Source organism: Jaculus jaculus, chromosome 6, assembly GCF_020740685.1.
Source record: "Jaculus jaculus isolate mJacJac1 chromosome 6, mJacJac1.mat.Y.cur, whole genome shotgun sequence".
Classification (NCBI taxonomy): domain Eukaryota; kingdom Metazoa; phylum Chordata; class Mammalia; order Rodentia; family Dipodidae; genus Jaculus; species Jaculus jaculus.
Window position 1 is genome coordinate 17,753,397 of NC_059107.1, and position 23,019 is coordinate 17,776,415.

A 23,019-nucleotide genomic window follows, 5' to 3' on the forward strand; every position below is an offset into this window, starting at 1 on the left:
AATGTGAGAGATCATTTGGTGCCTGTTTAAACTTGAACAAGGCATTTAATACCACTTGATTCATGTTTCACTTTTAAATAAGTTCATCATAATGGTCTCACTTTTTAATGTGTTTATTTAATTATACACAGAAAGAGAAAGAGAGACAGAGAAAGAAGAGAGATGGGGGAGGGAGTGCATCTAGCCACTACAAAGTAACTCTAGATGCCATTCTGCGCATCTGGATTTATGTGGGTACTGGGGAATTGATCCCAGGTCATTAGGCTTTACAGGTAAGTGCTCCAGGTCTCATTCTTTTTTTCTTTTATTTTTTCCAAGGTAGGGTCTAGCACAGACTGATCTGGAATTCACTATGTAGTCTCAGGGTGGCCTTGAACTCATGGCAATCCTCCTACCTCTGCCTCCCAAGTGCTGGGATTAAAGGCAAGTGCCACCCCTGGCCCTAGATCTTTTTTTTTTTTTTTAAAGGTTTTTGGTGTTGTTGTTTTGTTTTGAGGTAGGGTCTCACTCTGGTCCAGGCTGACCTGGAATTAACTCTGTAATCTCAGGGTGGCCTTGAACTCAAGGCGATCCTCCTACCTCTGCCTCCCGAGCGCTGGGATGAAAGGCATGCGCCACCTCGCCCGGCTTAGATCTCATTTTTTATAAGAGGTTTGTTGAGATCAGAATCTCCTTACTCCCTGCATGAGCACCCAGTAAACAGTAGTGTTACTGTTTTTTGTTACATAAATGTGATCCTGATGGTGAATATTGTGGAAGAGGAGGAGGTGATGAAAAGGAGAAAAGGAAGTGAGGAGAACAGGAGGAAAAATAAGAAGAGGAAGAAAGACCAATTTGCCAACATTGAGTAGAAGAAGCTTCTTAGCATAATTTGTTTAGAATTAATCCAGAGAGCCCACACACCCTCTATCAGGCTTCCTGCTTCCTGGGTGATCGCAATGACTTCTCTTCCAACAGCCTGCTTTGCCCTCACTGTCTCGTATGGCACAGAGACCAGGTAGGTCTTCAGGCAGAAAAAAGCCTTTGGCTTCTGGCTCGGCTCCTCTATACACCTCCTTATTTGCTCCTTCCACCTTCTCCCACTGAAGGACATTTCTCTTCCAAGTTGCATATGTGCCCTATCCAGCAACCTCCCTCTCCCTATCTCCCTTCAGACACAAACTTTTCTAACGTGTAATTAGCCCTCAATCAGCAGACACATTTTTGCTGCACTTTGCCAATGGGCCAATGTGCAAAATCTCACAACCTCTTTGAAGGTGTCTATGATGGCTTCTAACTAACCCAGGTGAACCACATGCTGCTTGTTGGAACTCTTCTTTTGTTTGTTTGTTTGTTTGTTTTATTTATTTATTTGAGAGCCACAGAGAGAGTAAGAGGTAGATAGAAAGAGAGAGAGATTGGGCACGCCAGGGCCTCCAGCCACTGCAAACAAACTCCAGACGCGTGTGCCCCCTTGTGCATCTGGCTAACGTGGGTCCTGGGGAATTGAGCCTCGAACCGGGGTCCTTCGGCTTCACAGGCAAGCGCTTAACCTCTAAGCCTTATCTCCAGCCCTTGTTGGAACTCTTAAAATGCTTCCCATGCTAAGCCATTCTCTGGAGGCTCTCGTGCCATGTCTCTGCCTTTTCCTTCACTACTCATGAGTTTTTTGTGGGCTCCTTTTCAGTTTTCTGCCATGTAAGTGACAGTTCTCACTAGCTCTTCATTTTCTTTCTTTCTTTTTTTTAACTTGCCATCTTCTTTTCAAATTTTAACTTAATAATTCCACACAGTTACAAGTAGCAATCATATGTGAGCAATGTTTATGTCCATCTCTAGTCATGATCTCTACCTCAGCTGCCAGGCTCCCTTTCCAATCACCTCGCGAAGGCCCCATGGATATGCACATTACACATCACATGGACATATCCACATTACACAGACTGTGCTCACTGTCTGCTTTATCCTGCAGTCTCTATTGTCTTTCATGACATGTCTGTATCAACAAACAACAACCTCAGAAGTTTTGGAATTTACCCAAATCTAGTCCTCTTTGCTGTGTGAGCAGACTGATTTTGTGTTTTACATCCCATTCTTGCCTAGTCGATACTTCCTGAATCCTGCAGTGAGTTTTCATCTAGTTCCCAACCTTAGACCTTGTGACACTGCGGAGCCCTCCTGTAGAGGTGTGACTCTCTCATTGACACCTTGACATGAATCCTTGTTCCCTTTGGGAAGTTTGAGAACCAAACTCCTGAATAAAGTATCAGACATGATCTCCATGGTTTCACCATTCCCTATGGCTCACCACCAACTCTATACTCCCACCCCCAATGCCAGCCCCCTTTTTAAAAAAACTACAAGTAAATAGCTAATACCATCTATCTTTTGTGAGTAATATTCAAGTCATTTTTTCTGCTATTCATGGACCTATAACCTCCTTTTTCACCATGTTATTTTTTACATAATTCATAATTCTATATTCCTACCATATTCTATGTATTTCCTCAACCAAAAACCTTACAACCATATATTGAGATTTTTGCTATCTTCTTTCAAGGAATACATACCATACTTCAACGTTGAGTTCTGTGATTCACTGCCTTATTTCTCCTCACATACAATATAGCCTATAGTGAATGGTAACATATTACTACTGTGAAAATGGGTTCTTCATTCAATACTGTGGAATTCACACTAGATGAGATACTGTAATTTGCCCTAATATAACTTATCAACATTATTCAAGAGAACATGCTAACTATGTGACATATAAGAAAATGTGACATCCCTAATATCAAAAAGGTTGAAATTAAGAAGTGGCCAAGAACTGTAGAAACAGAGGCCCCTTGGCACTGACTTGGTTGCTCAGAAAAGGCTTGAGAGAGAACCTGAAGTTGACTTTAAGAGTAGAATGCCCCTGAGGGGACAGGGTGGTCCATGTTGATCTGTCTATGGAGCCTCCCACTCACCTGACATGCAGTGCCTGCACAGTAAGTACATGATGAACAGAAGCTTAATCTGTGCAGCTGGTGATTCAAGAAACATCTGGTTTTTAAAAATTTTTTTAAGTAGTACTTTTCTCCATTTGCCATTCCATAAAAAAGGTAATTTGTGTGTGTGTTTACTAGAACTCTTTCCTCAAAAGTGAAATATTGCTTCACTTGGTTGGCAAAATGTGCTGTTTCAAGATGGAGAAGAATCTGATTTAAATGAACGGAAAGCTATTTCAGTCCACAATCCTCAGAGCCAAATTTGAATCATAAAATGTACTTTTCATCAAAGAATCTTAAGAAGACAGATTCCTGCCAATTTAACCAAGGCATCTAAAAATACTTCATTCCAAAGCTAAGCTTCCTGCTTGGTAGCATTCTGATTGAGATCACGTTCTTCAAAGGTCTTCCACTGGCCGATAGTCACCTGAGTCACAAGGCTTCAACACCATCACCACATGCTTAATAGCTCACAATTCTATGTCATTTAGGAATTTTGGATTTCTCCTGTGTTTTACTAAATTCCCAGGTTCTCCAGAAACTTTCTGATACCCGAAGAGTTGATAGTTACAAACTCATGTGACTGGAGACACATGTAACTTGGAGCTGGAAGCCAATTTAACATGCTCCTTTCTCATTTCAAATATAAGAGAACTAGTAAGATACATGACCAATACAAACACACACAGGGCAGCAGCATGGGTGGAAATGCCTACTTCGTATTCAATCTTCATTAAGTTATGACCATGGAACATGAGTACATTCATATATGTCAATAATAACAGTGGCAGTCACCTAAGATAGGCATATATGGCAATTATGCTGCTTTAGGTAAGAAAATTGTGCCCACTTTGGCTGTGAATATTCTCAGTATGACTAATTGTCAGAAATAGAAGTAACATCTAAGACCTCTGATATAGTTCAGAGAGTTTTCAAATTGCCATCTATGTTTAAGTAACATCATCTCTTCAACATGGATATTTATTCCTTCTGTAAAAAATGAGTCAATGACAATTTAAATGGTGTAGTGACTGCCATTTTATCAAGGAAGATATGCAACATTAAAAGTTACAATAACCACAGATTGCAGTTCACAAGGTATGATGAGAGAATAATGTGTATGTTAATTGACTGGATATTTCATCCATAAACTATTCTTTAGGAACTAAAAGTAGCCCAAACATCCTAACTCTTTGTGGCTTATTTACATGGAACAACATACCATGAATATTTTTTATTTGGGTATCAGTAACAGACTAACTCATCTATGATAATCATATTTAAAAGGAAGGTAATACTGACATACATTACAAAAAAAAATCTCTGGAGGTTTAATTTTAGGTCAGTAAAGTTGGTAGCTAAAATAAATGTGAATTTTTCAGCAACTCAAAGCATGGCTGGACAAATCCCTGAGTGTTAACATTAGGCTAAGAAAGGAATTTTTAACACTTGGCTCTAATCATTAAGGCTGCAGTGCTGTCCCATTTACAACCTAGCATTTGCTTTTACACTTTCAACATCCCATGATTTTTACAGCAACAGTAAATAGCTTTATCTGTTGACATCTCACACATTAGCTGGATCTATATTTTGACCAGCATGATTTGGCTTTGTGTTCATCTCAGATACCTCTCCAAAATATTTTAATCAGGGGAAATGATGAAAAATTATAAAGAAAAAAAATAACTCTACCTTGGTAAGCAAAACATATACATATGCATGTTTGTGTATGTGTGCATTTAGCTAACCTGTAGTCGTTCCATAATTCTTTGGATTTTATTTTATTTTTCAGTTTTTCCCCCAAAATCACTATTTTTGAGATGCTTTAAATTAGCAGGTGGAAAAATAAAATTTGATAAGAGGAAAGGTATATAAATGAAGAAATATCAATGAGAAAAAGAGTCTGACCCAACCACATACAGGAAACGCAAAGAAACACTGGATTTATCTATGTAAATTTAGTGCAATCAATGTTCTTTGGATTTCAGTACCAGGAACTTGAGGAGGTACTCACATTAGGACATTTTCTATTCATATGTTGAAATTAAAAATCAAAATCGATCAAAGACTAAATATTAGTGTGTCTGAGAAATTAGTTTCTTAAGAAGGAGACACTGCCTATCCACACAAACGAATCTCCTAATGGGTTGTGGGTCATTTAATTCTGCTTCTATCAGTCTATGTTTCTATCCTATACAAGAGAAACTTTCCCAGTACTTAGAATCTAAGATTTCTGTTATTATAACACTGTCTAACTAGTTGTGTGTCCCATTAATTTTCACAAGACACTTCAGTGATACCTCCAGACTGTCACTTGGTTTTTGGACAACATGTGATGGTTATGTGAAAATACTCTGTATCCTGGGAATATGGAAACTTGGGTGACATTGAGAGCATGCCTAAACCCTCATATTTCACATCGCTTGAGTTAATTAATGTTCCCTAAGTGTCATGCCTGGGTGGATGCCTGGCAGTGTTTCTATAAAGGCTCACACACTACACCATTCAACCACTTTCAGATAGGAGGTAGTCATAGCACAGTCTTCTGAAATGTGCTGCATGCTCTCAGGACTGAAAGGAACGCTGGGATGTTAAATTACAGTTCAGTCTCTGAAGAGGAGAGTTTTCAAGATGAGAAAACTTTAAAAACCACCAGGGAAAAAAATCCTCTGGAGAAATGTCCCCCAATAATTGGGGGAATCTGTGACACTTGCCCTTGTCATGAATGTCCATAGTGTTCCAAAATGGACAGCAGGGGGCGCTCCTACATGAACACCCCCCCCCCACACACACACACACAAACTACATACAAGTTGTTTCCTGGTTGAGGAGCACAGCTGTTTTTTTTCTTTCCTCTCTGTTAGCATTTGTTTCAAGTCAAAAGGTAGTGAATGCAGCTGTCAATAAACTGTAACATGAGTACACACTATGCTTATATTTGTAGATGCACAATGAATAATATTGCAGAAATGGAATAAAGATAATATCACCTGGGAAGAAACTTTCCTTTTGGAAACTAGGTGACCAATTTTGATTTTCTTTCTACTAGTGAACAGAAAGGGTTAACAGAGGTGGAGAGTGATGGGGCAAAGGAGATGGGTTTCCATTAAATATAGAAGCAATTTCCCAAAGCAACAAGTGGGCATCAGTACTCAAGGGGCATTCATTTATTCAGTCTCTTTGTTACAAGTTAGTTTGTAAGATATATTCCCCATGAAATAAACGTTCTCTTAAATGAAAATCCCTATCCTTCTCCCCTGACTGGGCTTCAAGCCCAGAAAAAGAAAAAAAAAAAAAAAAAAAAAGAAAATAAAGTAAAATCAGAGGCTCCAAAGGAGCATTATGAACTGTGGCTTCCATAGGGCTTCCAGTAGGTAGCTGTGTTTGTAAGTGAACGTGTGCTACATTCACTTACTCTATGCCGAGGCACAAGCTTTGGAACACAGTTGGGGAAATTCATAAAGACTCGGAAAGAGCTGTTTGGTAACTTCAAATATAAGGAATTCCGTGACGAAACGTCCTGTCCCTGCCCCCATTTCATACACTTATACAGGGACACCACCCACCCCAAGGCTGCCCCTCCTCCTCCGCCACCCCTCCTGTCCCTAACTGTAAACCTTCACACTCACCATATTGACCTCGGAAACCATATCAATGCTGGCGATGTCAATGTTCATTCCCACAGCCACCGGCGGGCCTGCAAACCAAGGTGGTCAGTCACGTGAGTTCTCAGACCTTGTTCACTCTTTACAAGAGTTTTCACTGAGCACCTCGCTTAGGACCACTTTCTAATGCTAATCTTCAACTTCTTGACTTCCTGCTTCTTTGCAAAAAAACGACCCATAAAATGTAATAATAAAATAAAATAAAAATAGTGGTGGGCACTCTGTTGGAATTGCTCTATTGCATATGCACGCACTACACGCACGTGTGCCGAAGAGAAAGGGTACTCTGCTCTGTCTGCTCTCTCTCCCCTGCGAAGGCACTGGACTCCCAGGAGCACTGTAATGTTCTCACCAAAGGATTTGTACATAAACCCATAGGATCCCCAGACTCATTCTTTCCCACCCCTTCTGTGTGTATGTATTTTTTTTTTTAACTCTTTGAGTTCCCAGAGAGTTTGACCCAAAATTAAATGGTCACATTAGCATATCCGAGGCTGCTGGGAGACATGCCTTTTTCTCTCCCTCTTCTCCACCCTCCAATTCCCCGCCCCTCCCTCCTTCCTTCTCCAGTCCTCCTCCCAGCTCTCCCAATTCCCGTGTAGTATCCAAACATGAGCCACACAGCCAGAACTCTTTCGAAAGTAGGCGGGCACCGTGGGCTAAGGCCACCTCTCAAACTACTGCCTACAGCTCTTGTCCTCAAACACATCCACAAGGCCTTTGGCAAGGCGGCTTCCCTGGACACATCATTAACTAAACTTAACAGGGTCTGATCCCCAGGAGAAGAGCAAAGGATTAGAACAGTAAAGGGAAAGGGTCTGCAAAGCTGAGCACACACACGCTGCCGCGGGGGAAGCGTGTGTGTGTGTGTGTGTGTGTGTGTGTGTGTGTGTGTGGTGGGGGTGTGTGTGTATCTGAGACCTCTCCAGTGCAGGACAGTAACACTGGCCTAACTTTAGGTCCCTTTTTCCACATGGTAAAAATGAAGACACTTTCTGTCCAGCACCCGCACCAGGGACGAGGGAGAGAGGAGAGAGAGCGCACACAGAGCTCAAATGACAGCTTCAGCTTGGCTGTTTCTTATTTGCAAGACAACCCCATTACCTCCAAAATCTGGTCTCAGACGAATGTCATAGCCTTTCAGTAGTCTATCCACCGTCTCTTTAACCAGCGACATATTACTAGGGTCATTGACACTAAAGGGAGAAAGGACAATAAACAGGCACGGTTAAAGAGACCAGCCCGGCGTTCCCGGCACCCCGGCTCGCACCGAGGTATGCAGACAAGAGCCCTTCGGCACGAGCAAGGGAAGACAGACACTTACCTCTGCGCGCACACAGCGGCGATTATTAAGGGGAACGGCCAAATCCCAAAGAAGCCCCTTCTCCGGACTCTCCACATCCCTTTAGTTTTTAATGGGATTTGAGGCTTTCACTGAAGAGAGGAGATCCAACTTAGTCTGCCCAGTGCAGTAATTCTAATGTGAAGCGCATGCGCACGGCGTACCAAAACATCAAAGGGGCAGCGGCGGCTGCTGGATACCGAGATTTCCTTGTGTTTAAAGAAAAATAAAATAAAGGGGGAAAAGAAAAATCATATGCATGTATAATAGACACATATTAAGATAATATAAAAATGTCACCCCAGAGAAGCTCCCAGAGTAAAATCTTTGTTGCTGTTCTTAGGACAAAAACAACTACAGCGACTGGTAAGTTTCGGTAGTTACAGGATGCAGTTTTGCACCTCGCGGGTTGTGGATTTTGGGGTGGGAGATGGGTAGTGTGTGCGTGTCCTCTTAAGTATGAAAAAAAAAATCAGGCTGGGAATTGCAGAGAGAGCAGGTGTGGGGTGAGAGCGGAATGATGGGTACCTGGAAGCCCTCTAGGGGTCTCAGCGGGCAGAAGGGGCCAAGGAGCTGGAACTTTTATTTCCTTGGGGAAGAGCGGACCCTGCCTGGGGCCAACAGAGGTGGTGGTGGTGGTGGGGGGGTTGCGGGATGAGAGGTGCTTGGGGTGGGAAGAAGAAAGCAATGGGAGGAGTGCTGAGCCACTGTAGGATTTGGGGCGGAGGGGAAGAGAGAATAGGAAAGGGGTGGCACAAAAAGGAAGAAAAGAGAGAAAGGATAGAAGAATGAGGAGGATGCCTGGTCTTTTGTGGGAGTCAAGGAGCCAGCATGTCTTCACTACTCACGGGCGATTTCTTTCCTCCTCCTCCTCCTCCTCCTCACCCCTTGCCCCCTATTCCCACAGAAGGAAACCTCGGGGTCCTGGTTCCCAGCCGTGTGACGTTCCTGACCCGCTAGTCCTGGTTATTTATAGCAGGAGGGGGAGGGGGCGAGGGGAGCTGCAAGGCATCGCTGTCTCTCCAGGTTTGGGTCTGACTCTGCATTGGGGACTCGGTGGGCAGGGTTGGGTGGGAGCTCTGTTGGAGGGAAGAGGACAGGAGGATGGGGAGGGAGGGATACGGCAGAGGGACCCGCGCGCCCCAGCGCAGGTGCGGGGGATGCCAGGGCGCGGGTGTCCTCAGCGCGCCCCGCGAGGAGGGCAGGGGCAGGGAGACTGGTGGGACGCGTCCCCCTCCAGCCCCCCACACCTTTTCGACGCACGCACACGGTACGCGCGCGCGCACACACACACACAGGCACACACACGCACACACACACACACACGCACACACACACACACACATACACACATACACGTGTGGGGCAGCCGCAGCTGTTCACCTACCTCGCGGGCCCGCCGAGCTGCGCCCAGGGCCCCTCCACCCGGACCCGGAGCTGGATGCAGGGCTGTTCCGGAGATGCTTTTGGTCGGTGTCCCAGCCCAGCCGTCCCTAGAAGGGGCCCTTTGACCTCCAGAGGATCGGAGTTCTCCCACGGTCTCCGCGTCTCCTGCAACACCGCCCCCCCCACCACCACCTCCACACTTCCCTTTGGGAGCCCGCCGGGGACTCGCACTCCGGGACGCAGCCTCTCCTCGCCAACCCGAGGTTCGGTCCGCCTCGTTTGCAGCCACCAGACCCGGAGAAGGCGGCGAGCTTGGGGTGCAGAGCAAGCGAGGGAAGACAGAGATGCTCGGGTGGCCGGAAACAATCCTTTCCTCCAAACGGTGGTGGAAAGAGAGCGCCGCGGACACCAGAGGGGGCGAGGAGGCTGTGGTACCCGGGCGTCGGGAGCCCGCCGCTGCCGGCGGGGCGAGTGTTCCCAGTTTATCTTGGGAAGGAGGAGGGAGCCGGCCAGGTGCTCCCGTTACCTCCCTCACTCCTCCGAGAGACGCCAGAAGGGCAGAGCTCAAACGTGCGTCCCAAAGCTCAACCCCCAATCTATTCCTCAACGTCGTTATCGTTAACTGAGGGCACCTACTATGTGCGGAGAGTCGTGCATTCATGCATTTTGCTCAACAGCGTCTAGCTTTGAGTTGACACTTTGTGTCCTCAACTTGGCGGTTTAGAAAGCGGCCCACTGAAGCTGAGGAATTTGCCCAAGGTCACTTAGGTTGGAGTGAGACACTTTAAAGGCAGCGTTCCTGTGTCTTAGACCAGCGAGCGCACCCCGCCCGCAACCAGCTTCTAGCTGCCGCTGGGGACTTCCCAGAGCCTGAGGCTGTGATAAGACAGGGTACACCGACCGCTCAGGGCAGGTGCCGGCTGGTCTCCGCAGAGAACCGGGACCCTGGGCCCTCAGGGTCGGCAGTGGGCAGAGCGCTGCAGGCTGCGGACACTGGCTCGTGGTCTGTGCAGCCTCTGGCCTGAGTCTCGGTATGGTATGCTCTTGACCCACATATGTCTTGAGAATCCCCTTATCCCCACCCCCACGCGTAAGCACACACACACACACAAGACTTTGGTCAGAGGATCATTCTAGGACAGTTTAGGGAGGCGACTCCATTGGAAGCATAGAGGGATGGCTGCCTGTTTTTCTAGGACGGAAAATGGACAGGAAGGGAGAGCTGTGTGCCTTCACAGACGAAGGAAGTTTCTAGGTTAGAGACAGGTGAAACCCAGCACCATACAAACAGTTCAGATTGTAAGGTGTGGTGTTCGCTCTGCAGGCAAAAGATTCACCAGAACAGATGCAAAGAACCAACGAGAAGAAACACACACACACACACACACACACACACACACACACACACACACACACACTCATTCACCATAGGGGCGAGGCAGGACTCGGGGATGAAAAAATGTGATTTTCTTTCAGTTTGCTCTTAAAGTAAGAATCTTATAGAATCTAACTATCATGAAGAGAGAGAGAGGGGGGTGGGGAAATGCTTAGATTATCAACCTTGTATTTAGGAATTCCCAACGCAGCTTGAGTCTCAAATAATCAAATGATGAAACCCTAAGAGGCTTCCTTTCCCGCCTTGAAAGTGCTTCAAGCCTGGCGTTCCTCAAAGCCCTGTGTTCCTCAGTTGCCCGGTCCAGCTTCTGCACTACCAACACCTTCTGAGTGAGCTCTCTTCAGTCTAGGTTGACAGAACCAAGCTTAGGACATAAAGTAAAGCCCAAGCCACAGGATTCTTGCCCATTTAGAGATAACAGTGTGAGCCACTGACTATATGCTTAACAAGTGCATATTGAAGAACTACTTTGGGCCACCAAGCTCAAATACATGGTCACTTTATACTTTGTCGTGGACCTCTCTAAGCCTCAGTTTCCTTTCCTGGAAAAAGAAGAACAGTTCCTTCTCCACTGGGTTATGGTTGAATGGCGCCATGACATTGAATACCATGGGACATGGGATCAGAAAATATTAAGCAATCCTGTGATAGATAAGGAGCGATGAAGAGACAGATAAATAAGGTTTAGTGACATCCATCCACAAAAACCAAGTGGGCATAAATCATTATTATGATTTTTTTTCAGAGTATATAGGAACAGTCATTTTTAAGAAAACTGATATTAGTTTAAAACAAATGTTTTAAAGACACAAACATCAAATAAACGAGAGAATAAAATGAGAAAAAAAAAGGTTGAAAGAATATTTTCTCAGAGTGAGAATATCTCAGGGATCTCTTTTACCAGTAACCATAACCCACACAACAGAACACAAATCCCTTTCAGTTGTAAGGCTGAAGATGGAAACACCCCAAATAAGTAACTTTATTGTATCAAATCTACCCTGGAAATCTCTCTGGAAGTCTAGGATGCTGCCAAGTGGGCAAAATCATGGGGAATCTAGAGATGTCTCGACTCACAGAGAGTGTCGTCCAAGATCCAAACTGTACACACAGCAGTTGCATGTTCATGCACACAAGCCACAGGGTTCTCTCCCATCTAGGGATAACAGTGTGAGTCCATGAACCTACATTTAAAGGAGCACATATTGAAGTGCTGCTTTGGACAGCAAAACTCGGACACTTAGTGACTTTTTAATTTGTCATGGATTCTCTAAGCCTGGAACAAAGATGCTTCAGAGTCTCCTTTAGGTACATTACTTTACAAATACACACTCTTCCCCCATAATATCCATTCGTTATCTACTATATATGTAGTAGGCACCTACGCTTTGTCAAATATTATTTGATAAACACTGGCAATGCCATCCTAACGCAGACATGGTTCCAATCCTCTTGGGATTAATTAATACTCTAGTAGGGGGAAGTGCTGTCATTGAAGTAACTGTAGAGTTTACATTTGATGGGAACAAGACGGGAGGCTGTGTGACTCATGACTGGTGCAAGCAATGGGGTCCAAAGATGTAGGTAGAGCTTGCCGCTGAACAAATGATGTTTCAGCAGAAATTTGGAAGTCAGGCTATTTTAATATAGAGTTGTGGAAGAATGCTCCAGAAAGCAAAATATACTATATGCAAATGTCCTGACCAAAAGAGGAGATGTAAATGAAGACTGAAGAAAGAACAGCAAGGCTATGGGACTACGGCAAGTATGGTGACATGTAAGGGAAGATCTGGAAAAGGACAATGAACAATGGAGGAGTTGAAGCACAAGTGTGCCTGGGGAATTTTCTTTGCACTGCAGAAGGACAGAGGTGGCTCTGAAGGCACCATCCAAAGCTACAGCAAGAATGCAGATGAGAGAGGATGCACTCAGTTAAGGCAGTGACAAAACAAATGGACAGAAGTGGGTACTGTCAAGGGGGAAACTGTGTAAGCTTTCTGACTGGTGGAATCTGGAGAGTGAGTTTCAAGAGGGATGTAATGGTGACTCATACTTTTGTGGTCTGAGTAAGTCAGTGGTGGCAATAGCTGAAAATTGATGACAATGATGGCATGATTGTGTTGAGTACCTGCTAGCAATCTGAGGAACCCCAGATATTTCTGCACTATGATCCCTAGCACTTGGGAACTGGGAGATGAGCTGAGTCCAAAGCACTGTTCCCATCCTAACACTGTATCTTCCTTTCCCACTTTCATTTAGGTCATTTTAGAATGTGCTACCATGAAATCAATACCATATGATACTGACTTGATTTCCACCTTTCTCCATAGAACCAAAGCTTTTAAAAATGTGCTTATTATTTTATTTCCAGTACTCATTACCCATATAGGATGCCTAAGAATATGTTCATCAAAAGATTGTATACTTGGGCTGGGGAAGTGGCTTAGTGGTTAAGACATTTGACTGTGAAGCCTAAGGACCCCAATTAGATTCCTCAGGACCCATGTAAGCCAGATGTACAAGGGGGCTTATGTGTCTGGAGTTTGTTTGCAGTGGCTGGAGGCTCTGGCACACCGAATTCCTCTTTTTCTCTGCTCCTTCCTCTCACTCTCTCTCTCTCTCTCATAAATAAAGAAATAAAATATTAAAGTAAGATTGTGTACTTGATGACCCTGAGGACCACAGGTGTGAAAAGAGACTAATTACTGGAGGAGGAATAGAACAAAAATCCTGGAGCTTCTAGAAGTTAGATCTGGAAAGACCGTCACAGTCATCAAAAGGGTAGTACAATCAAGACAAAAGAATATTCCAGTAAGGGAATATTAATGGACTATATAAATTCTTTATACAAGCCTTTGTACTATATGTTCATAGTAAAAAGTTCACATTTTAAGTCCCCGTGTTCTTATGATTCCAGTTATTTTCCTAGAAACTGGTTTTTTTCTTTCTTATTATTAGATATGGTCACATTTGTATGTAAACATCACATGTTGGTGCCATCCTTTCCTTCCTCCCTGCCCCTTTTCTGAAGAGGCCTTCTTTGTGGGGGATTCAGGTCAATCCCATGAGGATTGTGGTCATGCATTATGACGGCAGCCGTCAGTCATGCCGGAGGAGCAAAGCTTCTGTGCAAAATGTTCCAACTTGTGGCTCTAACACTCTTTACACCCCCCTTTCCACAAAATTACCAGAACCATGCTGGGAGTATTTTAAGTCTACTTCAGTGATGGGCACTTAGGAGCATCTGGATCTCTGGTTTGGTAGGTGTTGAGTGTTCTAAGTATCTTTCTCCATCACCCTTGTGCTGATATCAGTTTAACTAAGAGAACAGCATTCTTGCTCTTTTCCCCAATTCCTCTGTGGTTTCAGTTGGGGCCAGGGTGGAATGTACTGGGTCATTTACCTCATCAGGTTCAGTTCCCCAGATAATTAGCCCATTTAGTGCTGGAAGGTGCTACAAGAGCTACCAGGGGGAAGTGGCCAACATCTGTCCAAGCAATTCAAAGTCTTAGTAACTCAGAATCAAACAACTTGATGCTCACAAAAGTGCAATAGTGGTACACAGCCATGGTAGGTAACCAGCTGCTCTTGGATCAGCTAGCAGATCTACTCAGTGGAAAGGAAACATATCTGGAACTGGAAAAAAGTCAGAATCATATCCAGAAAATGATTTTGCTTTCCATTGTCAAGCTCCCACTAACCTTAGACTATAAAAGTGTCTAAACCTTTTTAATTCTCTCTAAATTAATAATGATTATCTCATTTAACTAGCTCTGACTTCACTCTCCATTGGAGAATATGTTTCACTTTTTCAGACAGAAACTTAGCTTGTAACTGGCAAGGAAGTACTCTAAATGAGCCAATCAACTATTTTTCAAGAAACATGGGATTGGTCCACAGCTAGATCCCCCAATGCCCTCCTTCCTGAGATGCTGATATAGCAGCTCAATGATTGGAGAAGGTCATCATGGAAGTTGGTTACACATTTTGCTGAATCATTTGCACATTTAAATTTATATTTTTTAAAAAAAATAATAATAATGGCTCCGAGCTTTGAGCATTGATCACATTCTTTTTAAACAATGTGCACAAATTTAAATACTGAGACAAGAAGAAAGTCTGAAATAACACATAGATAGAAATTACATTGTGTGTGTGCGTGCACGCACGTGTGTGTGTGTGTGTGTGTGTGTGTGCATGTGTACTACTTCAAGGGCATATCACAGTCATAGCATGGACTTATCAGCTAAATATGGCTTCTTGCAATGTGAAATAAAAACTGTTGTTTTTAACTTTCTCTCTATCGTATATAAAATTGTGTCTCCATTTTATGTGGTAAAGGACATGATTAGAATAATTTTTAAAATATGCTAGTTAAAATAACCCTTACTTGTTTTCCTGGCTAACCTTGCCTTTATCGATACTTGCAAAATAATTCTCATCAACTACTGTCAATTCCATGTTACGGACATGCAGCTATTCCTCTGCAGAATTATAAATGTTATTCATGTTCTTTCTGAGTCCCATACCTCCTTCTGCAGGTAATATTAGCATTAAACCTGACTCCTGTAAAAGCGTTGGCCACTGTTAGCATTCTGAGATAGAAATCATTTTAAATATTGTTAAGTAGAAATGCATTAGTAAAAATGATAAGATAAATCAACATCTCATCAGTGTTGTAAATACTCTATGTAAATTAAATTTGTTAATACTAATAATATGCATGTATAATGTAACTATTTCCCCCTTTTACATGTGGAAATCAAAGAGAGAAATTAAGGGCTTTAACAAACTATATAAACTATCCCTGAAAGTAGGTTTATTACATAGCTGTAGATTCACACATACTTTCTAAGGAATTATTAAAGGGCCAAGGCTTTCCCTGTTATCTATGTGAGTTTGAAAAAGAAACACCTATGGATTTGTATTTGTTAAAGTTATCAGCATTCCTCACCTCCTGAGTTAATATAATAGAAATAAAGTCCTAGCTGAGTGGTACTCTGCACTTTACCAATCCAATGAACAACCAGAAATCTTGAGACTTAAGCTATTGGACATCTTTTTGAAGTACTATGCCATTTAGAACCACCTCAGATTAATTGATCTTCAAAAGTATAGAAAGAAAATGGTGCCTCAAATGCAAAAAATGAAATTAGTGATGCTTCAAATGGAGGTAAATTGTTCTTTGAGGAAATTATCTAGAGTCTGACACCACAGGGATGCTAATTATCTTCACATACAGGCTCAGCAGTAATAAAATACCATATCCCCTCTGCTAGAGACAAAGGAAATGGGATGGAAGCCTTTCTGCCAAGTATTTTTCAAAACCTGAATGGGGGTGTGCTATCAATGGAAGCCAGTGCATAGCTGATGGATACACAGTCACATGAAGGGACTACAGAATACTCCTGATTTTACATTGGTTTCTGATGGCACCATTAAGAGATAGTCAAAGATAAGCTATCCAGGTAGATTTTTTTTTTTTTTTTCAGGAATGCTGGTCACACTCTCCTGATGTCTTCTCAATGCTCTTATGCATTTGGATACCACCACTCACCAATGTAGTCTAAAAGCCTTCTGAAGGCCTACTGTGAGTATTGGAATTCTGAGTAATGTATACATTGGCTCTGAAGTTAAAAGCAGGTTTCAAGTACAAAACATACTGGTGCAAGTCTGATATTCTAGCATTTGTGGGCGGAGGGACAATGGTGGTGAAGGAGAATAGCAAGGAATAGCAAGATGCTACTTCCAACACAAAACAGACAAAAACTTTCTAGCAATGGTACTGAAATGATTGAAAACTGAAGGTCTGTAATGTGTAATTCTATATGTATAATTATAACAAAGTTATTTTTAGTATGTGAATATGTAATTAATATGCTTTATTGTTATGTAATGGATCTAGAAAGTTAGGGAATTTGAGATTATAATAATCTTAGATACTTTTAGATGGGTTAGAGGTATAACATGTTAGCAAGGTGTGGGCTTAGCATTTAAAAAAATCCTGTGTATGACCCTCAAAGCTGAGTTAAAAGAAATAAAGAGGTGTTTTTGAGCCTGAAATAAAGTTAATTTCTTTCTGCTTTTGTATGTGTACAACCAATTTCAGTACTTTTACCCCCTCAAGTCCCTTTTGGAATCAACTCCATTTGTACTTTTACTTTTGCTTACATTGTTCCCCAAGCTCTGTGAATTCACTTAACCTGTATCATGTACCCAGTATCAATTCTAATTGCATTTATTACTCACAGTCAATATTTGCTGAGTTCTCACTTACTGGCTTATTTTCTCTGTGATAACCACCATTCATTCCTAGGGTAATTTATCCAAGCCTTTATTTGGTGTGTCATTTGTTGGTCTTGAAGTTGTAAGTACAAAAACGTGACTCAAATAATCTAAATCAAGGGAATGTTGTTGTATTATACATCTGAAAGAGTCAAGGGTGTCCATCTTTGGGTAAAGATAGATTCATAATCAATATGTTTCAACTTTCTGTTTTGTTTATGAAGGTTGGCTTTACTCTCAGGCAATACTTTGACAATGGGACCATCAGCTTCTCCATGCCAGAATCCTGAGAGGAATAACAACTTGTCAATGATAAAACTACAAGATAAGATACCATGTGATGACTTGGATCCTGGTTCTAGTTTCAGCCTGTCACATGTTCTGATGATGGAGTTTGTGCCCACTCTGGTCTTGATGGTGGAGTAACCTCTTTCCAAACTTTGTAGATTGTCATGGCAAGAGAGGTCAATGGCATTCTGTTCCCCAAAAATGAAAATAAAATGAGTGGGATAGTTGACAGGGAAAATCATTGTGGTATAGGGACATGAACATAACTGAAAGGTTCACCATATTTGTTTTATATAAATGACCTTATAACTGACCAATATGGACCAACGAATGAATGGATGGATTTTTCAATGTAGGTCTTCAGAATACCACTATCTGCAATTGGTGAGACAGTGTCTCCCTCTAGCCCAGGCTTACCAAAGACTCACTCTGTAGCCCAGGCTGTCCTTGAACTCATGGCTGTCCTCCTATTTCAGCCTCACAAATACTGAGATATTGGCATAAGCTACCATGCTCAGATTTGCTATTTGCATTTCACCCATTCAAATACATAGTCACGTGTGAAGTAATCATTCTGAAAATTGATTGAAAATAATCATATCACAGCTGAATAATCACAAGTAAATGCATGAAGGGATTTGGTAGCGATAAATTAATCACAAGATACAAATCAGTAGAGATGCAAAGCCCCAACAACTGATGAATTGAAAAAAAGAACTATTAGAGAAAAAAAAAAAAAAACAACAAAACTGTCCTGTTGATGTTAGATACTTGAACTTACTCCACTTCTCTGTAGTAAAACCCTGTCAATAGAAATGAAATTAATGAACTTTGGATTGCATGAATTCTACAAAATTAAACTTTTGTGCCAGAGACAGCAAGCATGCCACTTCAGGATCATGAGGAATCGAGTGCTGAAGAGCTGCTTGACACAATTCCCGCCCAGCTCTCTCTTCCTTGAAGTCCAATGTGGCCCCTCTATAGAAAAATCTTTGGCTCTCTACGCAACAGAAATATGTGGTTTTCTGTATAACGTTTGTCTTTCTTTGTCTTTCACTTGGTGTCCCAATCTCTAAGTTTACTTTTCCAGTAAAACTTGGTATTGGTGAAGTGTTGGTCAATGTATCTGAAAGAGGCTCTGGCATAGAATTGGAAAAACAATAAAATGGGTTAGAGAAAATTGTTTTCCTTAAAGGCCTTAAAGCGAGTCAGGCATGGAGTACATTACACTTAGGAGGAAACAATGAACCTCCTGGAACAATGTAAAAATTGTTCTATGACTAATTTTTCTAAATGGTGGCAATTGCAACAAATTATGAACCTTTTATCAAGAATCCCTACAGGGAAACAACCAAAGTCAAAAAGTTCAATCGGGGTGGGAGGGATGTGAAAAGGAAAATTCAAAATAAATGATTGAGGGACAAATAGATCTACTGGATCAGTGATTAATGATGGGAAGCCCCATTTGTGGTTATTTTGCCTCTCACCTTTAATACAGTAATTGAAAATAGAAGTTCAGGAAATCACAAGTGCTTGACTGCACATACATGGGGAAAATGTGAAAACAGTTATTATAGAGGCCTGACTACTTTACTTGAGGTGAATAATTATGGGATTGTTTGATGAAAAGGAATAAAAAAATGTTTCTATGAATTCTGTGAAACTGTACCTTTCTTGAAGTTTGTTCTTGCATGATATGATCAGAAAATAAAAGACTGAGGCTAAGAGCTATGGGAACAGAGAAGCAGAGAAGCATAGAATCATGGAAGTGTAGAAACAGGGAAAAACAGAGAACAGAAAAAAAGACAAAAAATTTAAAAAAAGAAAAAAAAAATAGAAAGAGAAAAAAAAAAAAGAAACAGAGAAGGAGGCAGAGAGAGAAAGATGGAAAAATTCAGCTGCCTTCAGCATTAGCCTGTCAGTTTGCACCAGAACTTGACTTTGAGTCATTATTTTGCCGCTCCCTTTCACACCTCTCTTCAGGGACCCTCCTTCAAGCCAGGGCTGGACCCCAGGCACTTTTGTTACATTTGCATAAAATACATCTTATGTATTTTGTTTAACATTATTTATTATTTAACATTATTTATTATTTCCCTAATCATAAACATACTCCTTCATATATATCATTTACTTGTGGCATATTTCACTGCTGATACTAAATAAACCTTCCTAATTATTTATATTTTACTATTTTTGCACTTCATTCTCACAAAGTACTATGAGCTAAGTTTCATAACATTTGGTTGTTATCAAAAGTTTTGTGATTAAACAACACTTTTCTTCATAAAATAGGAATGGAGAAGCAGAGTCTGTCAGGGTGCAGCTTTTCCTCACTTGGAACCTAATGAGTCAGAGATGATAACTGCGCCCTTCCTCTGTTGTGTTTCAGCATCACACTCACTCGTGGGATCTGTGGAGACTAGCTTTTGTTCCTGGCTATGGAGGAAAGAAGAATTTGGTTTTGGAGTTAAACAAATGATTAAGTGAAATAAGTGGAAGTCTTACCAGTGAGTGTGTGCTGTGTGGAAGCATGAGCAAAATCATTCCTTTTTAAGATAAAGTTTCTTTAAAAAAATTGTTATTATTATTTCTTTGCACAGTGGGTGGTGGAGAGAAAGGCAGAGAGAGAAGGCAGATAGGGAAATTCTTTCTTTTTTTAAAAAATGCTTTTATTTATTTATTTGCAAGGAGAGATAGAGAGGGAGGGAGAGAGAGAGAGAGGAGAAAATGGACATGCAAGGGCCTCTAGTTGCTGCCAAGAAACTCCAGTTACATGTGCCACTTTGGGCATCTGGCTTTATGTGGGTATTGAGGAATCAAACCTGGGTTGTTAGAATTTACAGGAAAGTACCTTAGCTTCTGAGCAATCTCTCCATCCCCAATAAGATAAAGTTTCTATCAAATAAGAAAACCAAACAACCAGTTATCAATAATATAGTTTTTCTTATGGAAGTTCCTAGTCATGTGGTTAGCTACTTGATCTAATGATGCATTCATAAGAAGCAATAAGCACTTTGGGGATTTGGTCCATTTTTCCATGCATGTGTTTTGCAGAATGTGGACCACTGATGGCTTAGAAGGTGATTTTGGACATCTCATACACACATATTGATATTATATTAATTTATTATATTATGAACTAAGAAAAATTTCTAAACTTTCTTTCAGGTCACTCTGAAAAATCTCCACTTAGTGTTAATTTGTCCTCATAATGTCTTTAATATTTATCTGCCCATTTTACTGAGGGCAATAAAAGTGATTTATAAAAGCCAATGATTTTTTTTTGTGTGTGTGTTAGTTAGTCATACTTACTTTATTGTCATTGATAACAGGATTTTCCAAATGCAGTAATAGCTCCTTTCTTATACATGCATTTATTTAAGTCAAAAGTGAGCACATTTGAGGAAAATATATAAAATAGCAAAGAAGGTTTAACTATGTTTGTTACAAAATATGAATTTGAGAATAATGGTTTGTCAATCTTTGATGAAAACAATTTGGATAGAAACTATTTGCTAAAGTACCATAGAGAAGTTCTTATAGTTTCATTTAAAGGGAGAATCTTCCAACTTGTTAATGCCCATCATTATCAAAAGTCTAGTGTGCATTACCATTTGCACATGAGGTATAAGGTGAACCTTAGCTTTTTGAAAATGATCTCTTTGTGAACTAAATGCCACCATGTAGTTCAATTTGGTGAGCCTCCACTATGTGCAGATGTTCTTCAGAGAACCACGACTCAGTCCTTTTCCCTCAGCAGTGTAATTGTAAAAGAACATGCTTACTGTAAGCAGCAGGATATTAATTTCATAAAAAAATAAAGTAAGAAAAATAAAATAATTCTTGATGATTGCAAGAAGGAGATTAGAGGTTATTGGCGGTAAATAGGAAGGCTCTGCTGAAAAGAAACTTTTTGAAAATGGACATGGACCCTGCAAGATGGGTCAGATATTATAGTGGTAATTAGTTTCAGATAAGTTAATTTTCATGAATATAGTGTCTACCTAAAATAAAAACATAAGTTGCTTCAAAGACAGCCAACATTTACTGATATCTGACATCAGAAAGAGGAATTTAAATCATGCAGTAGGATATAGTGTATCCTTGAACCCAGTCTTTTTTTTAATCATTTATCAGCCATGATACAACTTCTGTTCATCTTGTTCAGGGTCAGAATGCTTTTAATGATGACAAGCATTTCATGGAAAGCAACTTATAGTCATGTCTAAATACATTGTGTCATAAGTTAAGGAGCATGATCCCAACATAGATACTGATAACTCCATTGAGGAGGACCCTCAGTGGGACAGAAAGAGGGGAGAGTGAACATGAGAATTTAACCAAATGGAAATATGACCAATATGCAATAGGCTCATACAGTAAAGTTACCAGTTAACAAAAATTCAAACAGTACAAGGAAAAATGCAGTAAGTTTTTTTTTTTTTTTTTTTTTTTTACAAATAACAAAAACAAGCAAGTAAATACTTCTCATATTAACTGTATAATTGCAAGAGTGGTTCACATCCATATGTGTGGGTCAAGTGTTTAGAAAGGATGACATGACCTCACAGATCATTTTAACCTAGTACATATTCACATTGATTGTTAGAAGGGACCTTAGGTTATAGAATCTTTAAAATTTTGAATGGAAGCTGGGTGTGGTGGTGCACACACACCTTTAATCTCAGCACTTGGGAGGAAAAGGTACGAGTTGCAGGCCACCCTGGGACTACCAAGTGAATTCCAGGTCATCCTGGGCTAGTGTGAAACCCTACCTCAGGAAAAAAAAAAAAAAAAAAAAAAGACTGGGACATGGAGATGCAGCTCAGAATAAAAGTATGAGCAAAGATGTGTAAGGCCCCAAGTTTAATCACTAAGGCAGGAAAAAAAAATAATATTAGACTAGTAAAGCATTTAAAATTTATATGAAGGAATCTTATGCTTATCAAATTATTTTTATTTATTTCTTCTTGAGCACTGGGAAATATAAAATTTTCATACCCTAGGAAAAGCCAGAATTCTCTTTCAATTTAAACTGAAGTTTGGAGCTGGAGAGATGACTTAGTGGCTAAGGTGCTTGCCTGAAGGCTCAAGACCAAGGTTCCATTCTTAAGTACCCATGAAAGTCAGAGGCATAAGGTGGAAAATGCATCTGAGGTTCATTTGCAGTGGCTAGAAGCTCTGGCATGCACATTTTACCCCTATGTATCTTTTTTTTTTTTTTTTTTTAATCTCACTCACATAAATAGTTTTTGTTTTGTTCTGTTTTGTTTTTGAGGTAGAGTTTTATTCTAGTACAGGCTAATCTGGAATTCACTATTGTAGTCTCAGGGTGGCCTCGAACTCATGGTGATCCTCCTACATCGGCCTCCTGAGTGCTGGAATCAAAGGCATGTGCCACTATCCCTGGCTATTAAAATATATTTTTTAAAGAGCAAGTTTTACAATTCTCTGAGAGAATAGGAAAAAAGAGTAAATAAACAAAAATGTAGTACCATCAAAAACAACTTTTGAAGAAAACTAGTCAAGCTTATAGACATGGAAAGATTTTCCTGCAATCAATGCTATTTTAGCATAATTGATACTTTTCTATAGATAAAACTAGAAGCTTTCGCATAGATACCTGCTTTGTAGTAAGAATCCCTGCACTGTATCTGCAAATAGACTAGTTTACATACTACA

The 23,019-nt window shown here is 41.0% G+C and overlaps 1 protein-coding gene and 1 long non-coding RNA gene across 5 annotated transcripts in view; one reads left to right on the forward strand and one right to left on the reverse strand.

The window, feature by feature from the left end:
- Gabrb2 (gamma-aminobutyric acid type A receptor subunit beta2) overlaps positions 1-9,851 on the reverse strand; it is a 202,683-nt gene extending 192,832 nt beyond the window's left edge. The window contains exons 1-4 of one of the 4 annotated variants that reach the window (XM_045153034.1): positions 9,367-9,851; positions 7,962-8,188; positions 7,742-7,833; positions 6,602-6,669 (exon numbers count right to left, since the gene is read on the reverse strand). In XM_045153034.1, coding sequence (XP_045008969.1) covers positions 6,602-6,669; positions 7,742-7,833; positions 7,962-8,038 — 237 coding nt within the window. In that variant the 5' untranslated portion in view covers positions 8,039-8,188; positions 9,367-9,851. Of the gene's footprint in view, positions 1-6,601; positions 6,670-7,741; positions 7,834-7,961; positions 8,189-8,507; positions 8,683-8,827; positions 9,005-9,366 lie in introns of those variants that run through there. The other 3 variants (XM_004661049.2, XM_045153035.1, XM_045153036.1) reach the window with 3 other exon arrangements.
- LOC123461627 lies at positions 8,081-18,096 on the forward strand. Its single transcript, XR_006637753.1, has 3 exons — positions 8,081-8,345; positions 16,254-16,351; positions 17,271-18,096. It is a non-coding gene; the product is annotated as an uncharacterized LOC123461627 (long non-coding RNA).
- Positions 18,097-23,019: the final 4,923 nt, after the last annotated feature.